The sequence below is a fragment of the Carassius auratus genome, chromosome 46 (assembly GCF_003368295.1).
Source record: "Carassius auratus strain Wakin chromosome 46, ASM336829v1, whole genome shotgun sequence".
Classification (NCBI taxonomy): Eukaryota; Metazoa; Chordata; class Actinopteri; order Cypriniformes; family Cyprinidae; genus Carassius; species Carassius auratus.
The window spans coordinates 10,747,416-10,761,486 of record NC_039288.1 but is presented as its reverse complement, the minus strand read 5'-3'; the positions used below and the strand labels follow the sequence as shown (position 1 = coordinate 10,761,486).

The following is a 14,071-nucleotide window of genomic DNA, read 5'->3' as shown; positions in this document are numbered from 1 at the left end:
TTTGTTCACCCCCCAGAGCTTTTTATTTCAGATCTTTTGGACAGATACATGCAACACACACTGACTGCAATTATGGAGCATGAAAGATCAAAGATTTTAATATAACACCGACTGGATTAATCTGAAAGAAGATAGGATGCCTCGGGTGAGAGTAAAATGCAGCCTAATTTTCATTTGTATACTTTTTATTGTTTTTGTTTTTACCCCCAAAAAATGTCCAATTAGTGGATGCTGTTGTTTTAACTGCATTGTAGTCTTCCACCACAGCCCTATGTTGGTGTTTTGTGTTGATTAAAAACATTTAATCATGTTGATGCAAACTTTAAATGTGTTAAAGCAGAAGAACTAGTTTGAATCAACCAAGCTTCTTCTGTCTGTTATCATTTACTTGTCTTCCTCATGTTTACCTATGTTTTCCTGTTTGTTCCTCTCACTGTTTTCACTGAAGACCCATGTTGAGCACAGCAGACAAGATGGAGAAAGGTACCCATGGACTGTCTGGTGATGAAAACAAGGACTCCTTTTCTTCCTCTTCTCCAGCGTCCAGCACACCTTCATCCACCCAGGCCTCCAAGGACACCAAACCACGCTCCCTCCGCTTCACCTGGAGCATGAAGACCACTTCCTCCATGGAGCCCAACGAAATGATGAAGGAGATCCGGAAAGTTCTGGACTCCAACAGCTGCGATTACGAGTTGCGCGAGTGCTTCATGCTCCTCTGCGTTTCGGGTAACCCCACGCATGATGACTTTGTCCAATGGGAGATGGAGGTGTGCAAGCTACCCCGCCTCTCGCTCAACGGGGTGCGCTTCAAGAGGATCTCCGGAACCTCCATCGCCTTTAAGAACATCGCCTCGAAGATCGCCAACGAGCTAAAACTGTGAGAAAGAGGATGGTTTCTGTGGAAAAGATCTTGAGGAACGGTTGGATACAATGTGTTGGGAATGAAGAGGCACTGTAAGGGAAAATCATTGGAGTTGTGAGCTGTACGGCAGCAATGAAGAGTCTTGAGGCTGTAATGGGGGAAAAGGTGTAAGACAGGTTCATGGGGGACATTTGTGCATATTTCAGGGGGGGTACTTTTTGGGGGAGGTGTTCTGTATTGGTTTGGGTTTTCTGTTCCTTACTCACCCCCTCAAATGCTTGGTGTTGTTAACTTTATTTGTGATCATTTTGTTCAATTGTTGTGGTTTTTCTTGGACCTCACAATTGTCCTTAATTCAGAAAAAGTGAGAAGACGTTGGTTTTCATAAACTGGAATTGTTTGCCAGTAATTATTATTATTTTTTCTACAAACACAAACCTGCTACTGTCATGGACAGCTAACTCTCCCCCTATATCCTGGTCCTTATTCCTTGTTCATCCCCGAACACAAAAAATGATAAACAACAGCATTACTTGATCTTACTTCCAATTCCAGGTTAGCTGTGATGAGCAGAGATGGAGAGATTGGCGGTTGACGCTCTGAATGTACAACACAATATTGAAACCCAAATGGCTAGTCACATTCATTAGAGCCATCATTTGAATTTTCATATCCTCTCATCATGCTCTGATTGGTTCTGATCTAGCCAATGAAATGGTAGCTATTCCGTAACCTCTGCCCCATTTCTACATCACAGTACAGTGTCTTATTTGAGCTGAAATGGAAGTGTTGACTTGAACCCTTGGTGCACTGGAGGTGAATCACCTCTTAGCACTCTATGCCCAGACAATTAGTTTTTTGTTGTTTTTGTTTTTTTCCTCTACTGCAGGAGTTATATATCTGAAACTAATTAAGGGCCAATTAAGTAATTATTGGTGGATTGTAGTGTAATTAAGAATTGCTGGTTGGATCCAATCTGCTGCACTGGAATGAGTCTGTGTTTCGTTGCCTTTCTCTGGAGAAGATAATTATTAATATTATTATATGAATAAACCAGACATTGGATGATTTGTGTTCAGTTGTTTATGAGCAATATTCTTTTTATGTTAGTGCATTGTTTTATTTTCTTTTGTGTCACTTTCAAGCAACGTGAAAAGCAACGTGTTGTTCTTTATTGATTTAAAGAGCATGCGATATGAATAAAACTATTTACTTTATAAAATATTCCCATTTGATAGCACTTGGAAACTTAGAAATGTAACTGTCAGTTTTGTTTGTTTGGTTTAGGGTAACACTTTCCATAGTGATGTTCTTTTAATAACATTTAACACTTTTACTGTTATGCCAAGTCATTAATTGTACATTAATTGCTGATATGTTAAACATTTATTATATATTCATTATAAAGTGATAATCAGTTTATTCTTGGCTTATGATACTATTCTAAATGTTTAGAGATTTCAACCATTGGCAAAATGTTTTGAGATTCTTCAGGTTAGGAAAAGAGAATATATCTTAACCCAGCGGCAGATTTAATCCACATTTGTAAATTATTGTGATGTGTAAATTGAGTTATGTCTAGTTCAAATAATTGGGCATTTTGTTGTAAACTAAGTTGAACAATCAAAGGAAGGAAAGAAAAAAATGACACCGGGTGCAACCTCTGTCCCGTGCACATCTGCGGTAAGTGATTTCCGATTCGTGAACGAATTATTTATTTCGAGTCAGAATCAATGATTGAATCGTTTTGACCGATTTTCAAGTATGAAGGTCGAACCGTAAATTACTCACAATGAATTTTATCAATAAAATTAAGTGTAAGATCAAATTTTTTTATATATGTACATTTTACAACACTTCAAAATGTTACTGGACACGCAGATAATTAAGAGACCGCCTCCTGTTGACGTGATAACGCGATAACGTAATAGTCACGGAATCATTTGAGCCTGTTGCAGGCCCGTCGTCAAGGGGGGGCATCGGGGGGCAGTGCCCCCCAAATGACTTTTTGTGCCCCCTAAACGTAACGCACAGAACAATTAACCAAACTTGCATTATTGTGCATTCACACCGCCGGCGTCGAGAGCGTCAAAGTGGCCGGAAGTCATTCATTTTCAATGTAAACCAGCAGCGAGGAGCGGCGCGGCGCGACTTGGCCTTTGAGAGCGTCGAGCAGAGTTTAAATCAAGGCAACCTTATGGTAATGAGCTATGACGCGGTTGGCAGCAACTAATTGGAACGTAGAAGTCAACCGCTTAAGAGGATTCCAGAGGACGCAGCTCCGATCATATTAGTTCCAAGCAAAATAGAGGACAGGTTGATTACTGCTGTTTCGTGTTTGCAGTAGTCTATGATGTGTCCCTGTTTGCGTACAGGGACATAAAAAATAATTAAAAGTGATAAGTGGACCAAGGTGTCTGAGATCGTTCATTTTAAGTACAGGAGCTTAATATTTCTTCCACAACAACATTTAATGAGATCAACTTATAACGTTACCCTCCTTGAGATTAGTCTGCAGAAGACCAACAAGTCTGTTTGCTTTGCGGCCACTTCTAATACAAAACAAGCATTCGGTCTACGTCAAAGCATCTGAGCGCTCACGAATCTTTCTGCAGTGTAGTTGCGCGTTGAAGGTAAGTTTTGAAGATTACACTTTATGAGAGACTTAAAATATTTTTCTTCGGTATTTCATCCGTCGATTTGAAGTACGCCACGACCGTTTTGAATGATTCGTAATGCAGGAAACGTATTCACTCCGTTGTCTCTTCAATGAACGTCGTCCTCAAGTGAACCGAGAATATCGTAATTTAATCGCATATATTTATTTTCAATGCGAGAATCCTTTCTAAGCATAAATTTTTTTTTTTTTTTAGCTGTAAGGTGTTCACTCTCGAAATATTTTAGTTAACGTTACATCCTTAGTTTGGCTGCGTTAGCACGATAGCTTTAGCCAGTGCATGATTGAGATGCAGTTTTAGATCAGTTTTTAGTATATTAGATCAAAGATTCATTCTTTTTACACTCGGGCGTTCAACCCAGTTAATGTTGGCCACATAAGGTGACAAAAGACTGTAATTCTAGTTTGAAAACGTACAATTTTATACGCGGTTTTTAGCCTGAAAGTAAAACCATCAAGCCCTCATTACTACGCACGCTCTGAAATACTTGATTCTGATTGGTTAGTCGCGGTCAGGTGCTCAGCGGTAACATGTAGCGTGGTTGCTAAACTACTAGCAGAAACTACTAGAACAGCCATGTAGTAATTATGTAATCATTCTAATAAATCCGTCATTTTTCAATAATGCCAATAATTTATAATGGTTACAGAAACCCCAACAGGTTTATGAAGGCCCCAGTGTGAAGCTTGAGTACAGTATCAATTAAATACATATCTTGACTTGTATTTCTATGATTTATCCATTCATTATTATTAAATATCAATGGGAAAATGATTGATGGCAGCAGGGAAGTTGAGGTTTATCCTGTGTACTTTGCATTTGAAATTCTTGCCAATGTTGATTTGCATACATTTTGCCTGTTTATTTGACTGTTGTTGTTGTTTTTTTCTTAGGAACTTTGTCATTCGATTCCTTGCACTTGCAAATCAACCAAAGACTGATCCCAAAACACACTGCCGTTATTCCTGTCCAAAATGGTTAAGATATTTGTTGGCAATGTAGCTTCAGCAACCACCGAAGACGAGCTCCGTGCTTTGTTTGAGAAGTATGGTGCCGTGTCCGACTGTGACATTCTGAAAAACTATGGCTTCGTGCACATGGATGAGGAAGAGGCGGCGCAGAAGGCGGTCTCTGCTTTGCACAAGCACGAGGTCAATGGCTCCCGCATCACCGTCGAGTACGCCACCACCAAGGTACGCAATGCCACCAAGATCTACGTGGGCAATGTTCCCAAAGGTGTTACCGCTGGCAAAATCAAGGAGCTCTTCCAGCCGTTCGGCAAGGTGGTGGAGTGCGATATTGTGAAGAATTATGCATTCGTTCACATGCAGAGGGAAAGCGAGGCTCTGGAGGCCATTTCAAAGCTTAACAACTCCAAATTGGAGGGCCAAAAGATATTTGTGTCCGTCTCCCGCAATAACCCATCCAGAAACGGCCGAGAGGAGGACTATTTTCCTCCTCCGCCGCATCACTATTCACCTCACCCACACCACCATCCTCACTTTCTCCCCCACGCCAGCCGCCCCGTGACTACTATCCACCCCGTGGCCGACTTCCACCCCCTCCTCTTCCACCGCCGCCACCCCGCGCCTACTATGAGCGAGATGTGTATGAGAGGGACCCTCGCCACGACCCGTACGCTGCCCCATCACCGCGTTTTTACGATCGGAATCCATACGACCGGTTCATTCCGCCCCCTCCACGACCGGTCACGCCTCCTCTGGCTGCTCGCTACTACCGTGAGCGCAGCCCTCTTGGCGGTCGCCGCTCTCTCCTGCCTCCGCCTCCCCCTCCACCCTCTTCTTCCGGCTTTGCCCGGGGTTTCGCCCGCAACGGCGCTAGCTCTGCACCCCCTCCCCCTACAGCCGCTCCTTCCTCCCACTATCAGCGCTACTCTCTCGGCTCAGGCTTTGATAAGGATGATTATTTGGAGGACAAGTACAGCAATGGCTTCAGCCGTAGCTACTAAGCACTGAAGTTTGTCCGTCCCCTTATTTTAGGAGCTGGGTAATCTAAGAGGGGCTTACCATCAGGGAGTTGGGGAGAAGTTTTGTATTATTCTGTGATAGTTGTAGCTATTTTAGATAACGGGTCAATCAGCTAATACTGTACTCATTTAACTAATAAATTTACCTCTGACCGATGAAGGAACCGCAAATAGGAATTTTGATAGCATGTTACGATGTATTGTTTTTGCCGGGTTTAACTATTTTTCTATAAATAATTGCTTGTTCTTTTTTTTTTTCTTCTCCTTTAAATCAAATCGTACATTTTAAGTTCATTTTACTCTGGCATGCACTTCAGAAATACAAAAGAATGCTTGGAGATATATCTCCAATTTATTATTTTTTTCAACATGCGTAGTCTACCCAATAAGAAATTTGTCGTGTTGAATGTTTACCTGTTTTCTGTTTGGTATTTAAGAATATTCGAATTTTTCGGTTTTCACTTTCATTTCCATGAGACAGAGTTAATTTGGAAGTAATTAGAATTTTCACTAAGGGGCTCCATAAACAAGTTTTATACAGCTTTTTTTTATTTTATTCTCATCTGTTGACTACCTTGGTCTAGGCAAATGAACTTACTATGGTGTTGTTAGAAGTAATGCTGGATCTAATTGAGACCAGTGGGAAGGAACAGAGAGGAAATGGGTAAAGAGGATGTTGTGGGCAGAACTATATGCTAACTGACTGATCAACCAATCAATCACATCTTACCGGCTTACCGAACACATCGCATCTACCAGCCGCTCAACTTTCGGATCCGCTGCCGCATCGGATAAAGCACCAGCGGTCGAAGGAAGAAAAACGACCGACCAACCGCCTAATAAATTAAAAACAACACGGAATCATTAGTGCAATATCTACACTGTATTGCGAAATCTCGTTGTATTAGACAAATAGCTGATTTGCAAACTCAGAGAGAGTTTTTAAAGATTATAAAGACTTATTGACATCTCAATGGACGTGCTTGTGATTGAAAATATTACTGAATACTCAACATTGTTTCCTGTCCTACTTGTACTACTGCTGTTTGCCTATTGTGAGCGTACACTTGTTTTTAAACTGTACATTTGTAAAAAGCCTGTTTTCTCGACTGTTCATCCGAAACCGCTCTCTTGATCATATTGTCCACTCGAGCAGCTTCGAAACTCATGCTTGTTTTGATTTAAACCTATGAAAACAGATTCCTGTTCTACCAGTCGCTGTCATCTTGCCGCCTGAATAAAAATTCGACTGACTTAAGATGGAACGTTTTCATGTCACTCGTTTTTAATTGAGTCTCTTTAATTTCATGTCTCTCTCGCTCACGTTATCATTCGTATAATACGGACGTCCTTTGACTTTGAACACTCATGTGTAAAGTAAAGTGCTAAATAGATTTGCATTTAAACTGCACTTTCCGCTTGAACCGTTCATATAAAAGGCCAAAGGCATTAATTTAAACCTCAGTAAATTCCAGTCACTTTATCTTCTTTTTGTTCCACAATGACCCCTGGCCAAGATGAATGAATGTTTGATGCTCTGTTTTGAATGTCTCTAGGAGCTTTGTGTAGCTCATCAGGATGGGTGAGTTAAAGTGAAGGTAAGTAGTATTACAAGGATTGCTGGGTTGTTCATTACGTTATTGTATGTATTCTTGTGCTAGCAGAGCCATGATTGACTTCAGTTTTTCACTGGTGATATTATTAGAACGGTCACACTGTTCCTGAAACACTTGATCCTAATTGTAAGTGGAGTTGTTTCATGATGTCCGTCAAATATTTTTAAAGTATGATTTACTTTTTCTTCTCACTATCTTTAAGTAGAGCCACACTGACACACTAGTTATCTCTAATCAGCTTTTTCAAGAGGAGGAATGGTTTTACACTTAAACTGTATTTCATACTTTTTTTGTATCTTCCCCCTTCTTGTGCCACGTGCCTCATTTGAAACACTTGAGACACCGCCTTATAACTTCTCGTACAAGTGTTTCTAAAGTTAATGATAACAACGCTTTATAAGTGTTTACTGAGATTAAGTGAATCTAGAATAACTTTAAATTCCTTATTTCATTGGATGCTTTTTGCTGAGCGTTTCTGGTGATGACTTAAAGAATCATGTGGATCCAAAACAATACCAAAATATGGTAATGAACTCCTTACGGTTTCTGAAATATTCCAGAAAATGTCAGCGCAGCGTTTCAATATTTTAGGCTAGTTAAAGTTGTAATTAGAAGTACAATATAACAAATACGAACACATCTGTTGACATTAGGGTATTTTTAATTTGTATAATTTATGTGCACAGTGTGTCCCTGTGGTTTTAATATTGGTATAATTAGTTTCTAAACTTTTTTTTTTTTTTTTTACATTTTAAATTTAATTTTTAAATGTTTTCTGAACACCAGAACATCAATGATTGTCTCATCACTATAATTTAATTGAGTTGTGTAAAGACTATATTTTTTTATTCTTATTGTTTATACAGTTTCTTTGATGTTATGCTTTAAAGTAAAAAATAATGACTAACTAAATAATATAGAATTGTTGCACTGATCACCATCCTTTTAACATACAGGTCATTTATTAACCAGTAATCTGATTGAAGATTTTAATTATTTTGTGACAGTTTTGTTGTTGTTGTTTTTTTGTTTGTTTTTTGTCCTGGACATTTATAGCACACACAGTTTCCTGAAAATGGCCCATATAAAAATTTACATAAGATCATTTTATTTAAATCATATAAAGATTTTCGCACAGAAAGTAGTAAGTGAATCTTTGGGTTTGAGTAGGTTAGCCTGTGACAACAGATTAAATATGCAGATGTGAGAGCCTTGTTGTCTTTTCATGTTTTCTTACAGACAGCGTTTCATTCACTGCCGTATGAATGTAAGAATGTAATAAATACAACGTGTGGTCTCTTATAATGCAAATAACTTTGATCAAGTGTCTAATAGTTTGCTTTAGTGCTCACTAATTCTCATTTCCATGTATGCGTTTCTCATATCTGTTTGTAAATAAAGGCAACATGGTGGCTATTTAATAATTTTCCTGTGTCGTAAATTTATTTGCCTCATTGCATAAATATTATCTGCTATCTTCCATACCCACATATTCTCCGAACACACACACACAGCATTCACACAAGTCCCTGACCAGTCATATTACCACAGCGTCAGTAAACGGCGCGCTTTTGAGTTTGAACTGCGTTCTGACATTCCGATCAACTGCTTTACGCGCGAGTATAAACTTTGAACTAACTTAAAGCTAAATTACTAGTACACATAGCAATACGCTAAACTAATTGATCACATTTATGAGATTCTGATGATAAAACCTTTAAGTATGAGCTGTTGACATTATATAATGTAAAACAGCTAATAAAGCTGTAGTTTCTTATAGTAATTGCTCTAACAAATCTTAGCATGATTTATGACTTAAAGCATTATTGGTCTTCAAAGGTTAGCACATTTAATCTTAAATTCATCATCAAGCCAAAGATACAAGGTCAGGAAAATTATAAATAATAAATAAATCTACCTTCTCAGAATTTACAAACCTTATCAGGCTGTAAAGTCAGCATGAAATAAAAATCATCAATTTTTCTAAATGCATGTTTTTGAACTTATTGTGAACAACTCATCTTTTTATATTTCTTACCTCATAATTTATATTAAACTGACTTCTCTTTGGTGACATACGGTAGACTTCTCCAATCATTTAATCTAAAACACTGTTTTTCAGGACTGAATTGTTTGCAGTATTATGAAAATTATATTACCGTCAGTAATGTTGATGTCGGAAGTGCAGAAGCCACTTTTGGGTTTGAGCTCGAGCTCCAAGACCATGAGCAGCTTAAAGAGTGTCACTTCAGCTCTTCAAGCAGGATAAAGAACCTTTGGCTTGTGGAAATGAGGCACATCTAGGACAAGTCCTCAAAGAGCTTGAGGGCTAAAGAAGGCTGCCTGAAGAGTCTGGAGCAGCTAGACTGTGAATACATCGACCTCTATTAGTGCACTGGCCTGGGGTGGAGGGTCTTGACCCAGGGGATCCTGATCATTCAGAGTATCCTGCACAACGCTGCGCCACCCCAGAGGAGTTCTATGCCAGCGGCCAATTCAGGACAATAGGGGTTTCAAACAACACTACAAAACACTTTAGGGAGCTGCTCTGAAGTTGCCCAGTGGTCCTTTAGATCGAGTGTCCATCTAAGATAAAACAGAGGGAACTGAGAGATTTATGCACTGAGACAGGCATTCACTTTCAGGCCTACTCTTCACTAGGTAAAGGAGCTCTCCTGAGGAAGCCTGAGGTAATGGATATAGCGAGGAGCTGTGGTGGACCCCTGTCCAGGTTCTCTTGAGGTGGGCTGTGCAGCAAGGAATCTCAATTCTGCCTTGGTCCTCGCAGCTGTTACTTAGTACAGGAGAATGCACAGGTATTTGACTTCCATTTCTTTATAGATCCCAAGGCACATTATAACTGTAAGTAGAGTCAATGACGGGGTGCTTGTTTTTAGAAAACATAAAAATGCTATTTTTACATGAAGTGACTTTTCTTTTTATGACTGTGCATGGTTGGTTCAGACTGTATAATGTGGTCCCCCACCAAAAAATAATATTAGTGAATTCATAATTAATGTAAAAAAATAAGAACAGACACAAAGATGCTTTAAACTAGATTTCTCCAGTATTTTAAAAAGTACTTTATCACACACACTTTGACCCAATAACATACCATTAAATTCAGCCAGAAAATCTTGTTATTTTTTTCCCCACAAAATTATATAAAAAAATGTAAAAGCTTGTGATGGCTTCAAAATTATTTAAACAGTTCATCCATCACCTAATCTATGTTAACAAGTGTAAATATGTACATGGAGCTTAAAAAAGCAATGAAAGTATCGGCAAGGCTGATCTGCACATATTTGCCTCCCCATAAGGTTGACAGAAATTGACAGTTGTTTTACATAAAAGACCAGCAGATGGAATAAAAAAGAACAATATCCAACAGAAACTACAGACAACCTTACATATGTACAAGAAATATTTTATCCACGCTTACTAGTTATTCACAACATTTTGGCATTAAAATACCAACAAACCTGAGATATAGCAAAAATGAACTGAAATAACTTTACCCGTATTATTATTATTATTATTGTTACCATCACTAACCTGTACTTCACAACTTAACTTTATCCGGTGTCACAGACCTTGAAATATATTTACATTTTGCAAGCAACCGCTCCACCAACAAAAACGCACATCTATATATTAATCTATAAAATACATCATAGAACACATTTCCTTGTTAAATATGAACGTAATGCATATCAATAAATAGTTTTTTAAACAGAGCTTCTTTTTTTAATCAGAAAAAAATTATCTTTTTGATAAATGGTCAATTAAATTGTAGCATTTTAGGAGATTGTCCCTTTTAAGATTGTCAAATTGAAGAAACACTGACAACACCTTTAATTAAACATGTTTTTGCAGTGGTAAATTTGTGATACAGCTTTTTTCCCGTTCTCTCAGATGACCGTTTTGGCACTAGTTTGAGCACATCAATTATAAAAAGGCCATGATGGTGATCAGACCAGCCTTCATCTGAGAGCATCTGTTTGGTAACTGTTATAATGGTGTGAAAAGCATTCTTAAAGCATGACTACTTCATTCTCGGCCCTCCTCTTCTTTGGGACTCCAGAGGAACGAGAACCATCCTCGGTAGGTCTGTCTCTGACTGTTCACTCTTTTGACCTCCTACAAACAGCAAAACAACTTAATGTTAAGTTCACAATCTATCAAATGGAAACATATTCAGTGTACCATATAGCACACTTACTCCTTTGTCAAGCCATGTATCAAATTCATCGCTCATTGTCCTCAGCTGCCGTCCGTACTTCTTTGCTTTCCACAGAGCAGCAGGAGCAGATTGAGAACGACTTCTGAATGGAAGTCCATCTCCCGTTCCTCCATTCTCCTCCGATGATGCTCCATCCTGGGGCTCTGCTTCTTGCCAGCGGCTGACCGTATACACCTGAGACTCAGAATAGACCCGCACACGCCCTGCAAAAACTTCTGTTAAATCTAGGCCAATCTATGATACACACCCTGAAACGGTAACCTGTTTAATGTCTAGTGTAGTTCTATGAAGTCCTCACCTCGAGGAGAAATGTTTGGCGAGGTTTGATCCTGATGTTGTCCAAGGGTATTGATTGTCTCTTCTCTTCCTTTCTTTTTGTCATTCAAGGTGTTGGAATCATCTTGATGGTGGTCATGCAATGTTTTATCCATTGTAGGAGCTGGTAAAAAGAAAATAGTAGGCTATTTCATACTGTAGTTTAAAGGTGTTAAAACGATTAATGGCCTAATACTTTTTTATTTCATGGTCAACTTTTTTTGAAAGACATTGTTTTTTTTTTTGTTTTTAATTGAAATTAACATTACTTGGTTTTCCTAAATGCATAACGTTACCTGTAAATCTGGACGAATTCCAGGACAATAGATGTGAATGTGTTGGTCTCTCCGGAACGGAGTTGTCAATCGCACTAGATGCTATTCCTTCTTATCTTCAGTACGATTACGAGTTGCTTCTCCACTTCTCAATATATGTTGATTGCCTCATGGCATGCGACACACCCAAACAACAACAATAACTGTAATTGCTACTTTATATAAGTTTCATATTTCTAAGATTGTGTCATGCTCATCTGAAAACGTCTTCGGCCAAAGATAATGGAAAAAATATACCGTTTTTCGTGACATTTAGTCGAAGTGATTGTCGTCTCGCCGCAAGCAGTAGTGTGCCTAATTCTCAGTCCGGCTGTTCTCACTACAGTGTGTATGAGCTCATTTCGGCTTGGATATTGTTGTTGTCCGCGGTCGTTTACAGTAGTTCTCTGCTCTCGGCCAATCAGACGACGGTCGGCTTCTTTGTTCAGCCAATCACGGCCGGATGCTAGAGTGTTTTGGGCGCTCTTTGATGTGACGTCACTGTTGCGATAGGTTTTCGCGAGCCTTTACAGTCGCGCGTGACCCGTTTACCTCATCCGGGCCCCGGTCTCGCGGAAGCGCTCTCCGAGGACGCCGCCGCGCCGAGAGAATTTTCATTTAATTAAATTCAGAAATTAATTTGTATAGCGCTTTTCACGATACAAATCGTTGTAAAGCAGCTTTACAGAAAATTTAATTTCTAAAATTTATTTAGTATTAGCTAATCAGTGGTGACTGTAAATGTACATAATATGACATAAATATACGGAAAACTCCATTAAAGACGTAATCAACCAGACGATGAACACTATAAACAACAATTATTATATGATGCAATCAAACTTAAAGCAAAATTGAGTAGTTCTGTATGTTGTTTCAGGGTTGGCATCATCTCTTCTCGGGTGTTCTGGGTCCAGACTGGAGCTTGTGTAAATCCTAGTGACATCTCGTGGCAAAAACAGAGAAACAAAAAGAGACAGAGTAGCTGCTGTTCCAACCAAGCAAAATTGATTTGTTTAACCCAAGCTGAAGAATAATAATGTGTATTTGATCAGATACAACTGCAGTACAAGATTATGAGATGCATTATTCAAAAGCTTTGTGAAAGAGATGTGTTTTGAATCTAGATTTAAACAGAGAGTGATTCTGATCACTGAATATTATCAGGAAGGCTTTTCCAAAGTTTGGGAGCCAAATGTGAAAAAGCTCTACATCCTTTAGTGGATTTTGCTATCCTAGGTACTATCAAAAGTCCAGAGTTTTGTGACCTTAGGGAGCGTGATGGGTTGTAGCATGGCAGAAGACTAGTTAGGTAAGGCCCTATAGGTAAGTTATAATATTTTGTAACAGATACAAAGGTAGCCAGTGCAGAGACTGTAAAATTTGGGTAATATGATCATATTTTCTTGACCTGGTAAGGATTCTAGAATTTACAAAAGAAATACTTCGTTTAACTTTGTGTGCATGGAGTGGAATTCAAAACAGTGTAATTTAGTTGGTTAATTTGTACAGAGAGTTTATGCTTTGTTCAGTTATGATTGTAATTAATTTATTATGAAGAGTATCTATTATTGTCCTTTACTCTGAACGGTATGCTGTTTATTATACTGACCTAAATTAAATTTCGTAGCTAGGAAAACTGAAAATGATAAATTTATATATTGTATCTTTTTTATTTATTTATTTTTTTGCTGTTATTTCTGTTCAAGAATCGTGGTCACATAATACGCAATTTCTTAGTTTGAACTGTAGATGGCAGGAGAGATCTGCTTTATTGAGTCACTGGAAGGTGTTGGTTATTTCTTTGCTTATGACTCATGCCTGCAGAACACAGAAATATATAGGTTAATAGGACCCATTACTATGTAGTTTGCTGCATATGCTACATATTGCATATATAATCTTTTTTAGATGCGATAAAGTCTATAACATTGTCTGTGTCTGTTGTGTACGTGCAGTGCATTTTAATTTTGTATATTAACAAATACTTGCTGGTACAAAATTAAGAAATATTTGCCTGATAAATGTGCCCTTTCTGTGAAAGACATATGAC

The 14,071-nt window shown here is 38.6% G+C and overlaps 3 protein-coding genes and 1 pseudogene across 17 annotated transcripts in view; 3 read left to right on the top strand and 1 right to left on the bottom strand.

Moving 5' to 3' along the window:
- LOC113064151 (serine/threonine-protein kinase MARK2-like) overlaps positions 1–1,943 on the top strand; it is a 28,670-nt gene extending 26,727 nt beyond the window's left edge. For all 14 annotated transcript variants that reach the window (XM_026234759.1, XM_026234763.1, XM_026234762.1 and 11 more), the window contains one exon: positions 449–1,943. In XM_026234759.1, coding sequence (XP_026090544.1) covers positions 449–884 — 436 coding nt within the window. In that variant the 3' untranslated portion in view covers positions 885–1,943. The remainder of the gene's footprint in view (positions 1–448) is intronic.
- Positions 1,944–3,470: 1,527 nt separating this feature from the next.
- Positions 3,471–6,795, top strand: LOC113064150 (RNA-binding protein lark-like). Its single transcript, XM_026234746.1, is given in 3 exon segments — positions 3,471–3,498; positions 4,437–5,046; positions 5,049–6,795. Coding segments are annotated over 2 exon segments (993 nt in total). The 5' UTR covers positions 3,471–3,498; positions 4,437–4,517; the 3' UTR covers positions 5,513–6,795.
- Positions 6,796–9,319: 2,524 nt separating this feature from the next.
- LOC113063650 (NADPH-dependent aldo-keto reductase, chloroplastic-like) lies at positions 9,320–10,006 on the top strand (annotated as a pseudogene).
- A 185-nt stretch (positions 10,007–10,191) lies between these two features.
- LOC113064149 (bcl2-associated agonist of cell death-like) lies at positions 10,192–12,514 on the bottom strand. Of its 2 annotated transcripts, XM_026234745.1 has the most exons (5): positions 12,277–12,514; positions 12,001–12,146; positions 11,688–11,828; positions 11,369–11,592; positions 10,192–11,286 (listed from the first exon to the last, which is right to left on the bottom strand). In XM_026234745.1, exons 3-5 carry the CDS (start codon positions 11,818–11,820, stop codon positions 11,197–11,199), a joined length of 447 nt encoding a protein of 148 aa, XP_026090530.1. In that variant the 5' UTR covers positions 11,821–11,828; positions 12,001–12,146; positions 12,277–12,514; the 3' UTR covers positions 10,192–11,196. The 2 variants fall into 2 exon arrangements, with proteins under 2 accessions (XP_026090530.1, XP_026090529.1); XM_026234744.1 differs by having other exon boundaries at positions 12,001–12,514.
- Between the last annotated feature and the right edge of the window lie 1,557 nt (positions 12,515–14,071).

Bases quoted from the DNA above. Each gene is read 5' to 3' on its own strand.
- LOC113064149 (XM_026234744.1), bottom strand. From the start codon at position 11,820: ATGGATAAAACATTGCATGACCACCATCAAGATGATTCCAACACCTTG. The intron at 11,593-11,687 runs GTGAGGACTTCA...AAGTTTTTGCAG, and splicing joins GCCAAACATTTCTCCTCGAG to GGCGTGTGCGGGTCTATTCT. The intron at 11,287-11,368 runs GTAAGTGTGCTA...TGCTGTTTGTAG, and splicing joins ATACATGGCTTGACAAAGGA to GAGGTCAAAAGAGTGAACAG.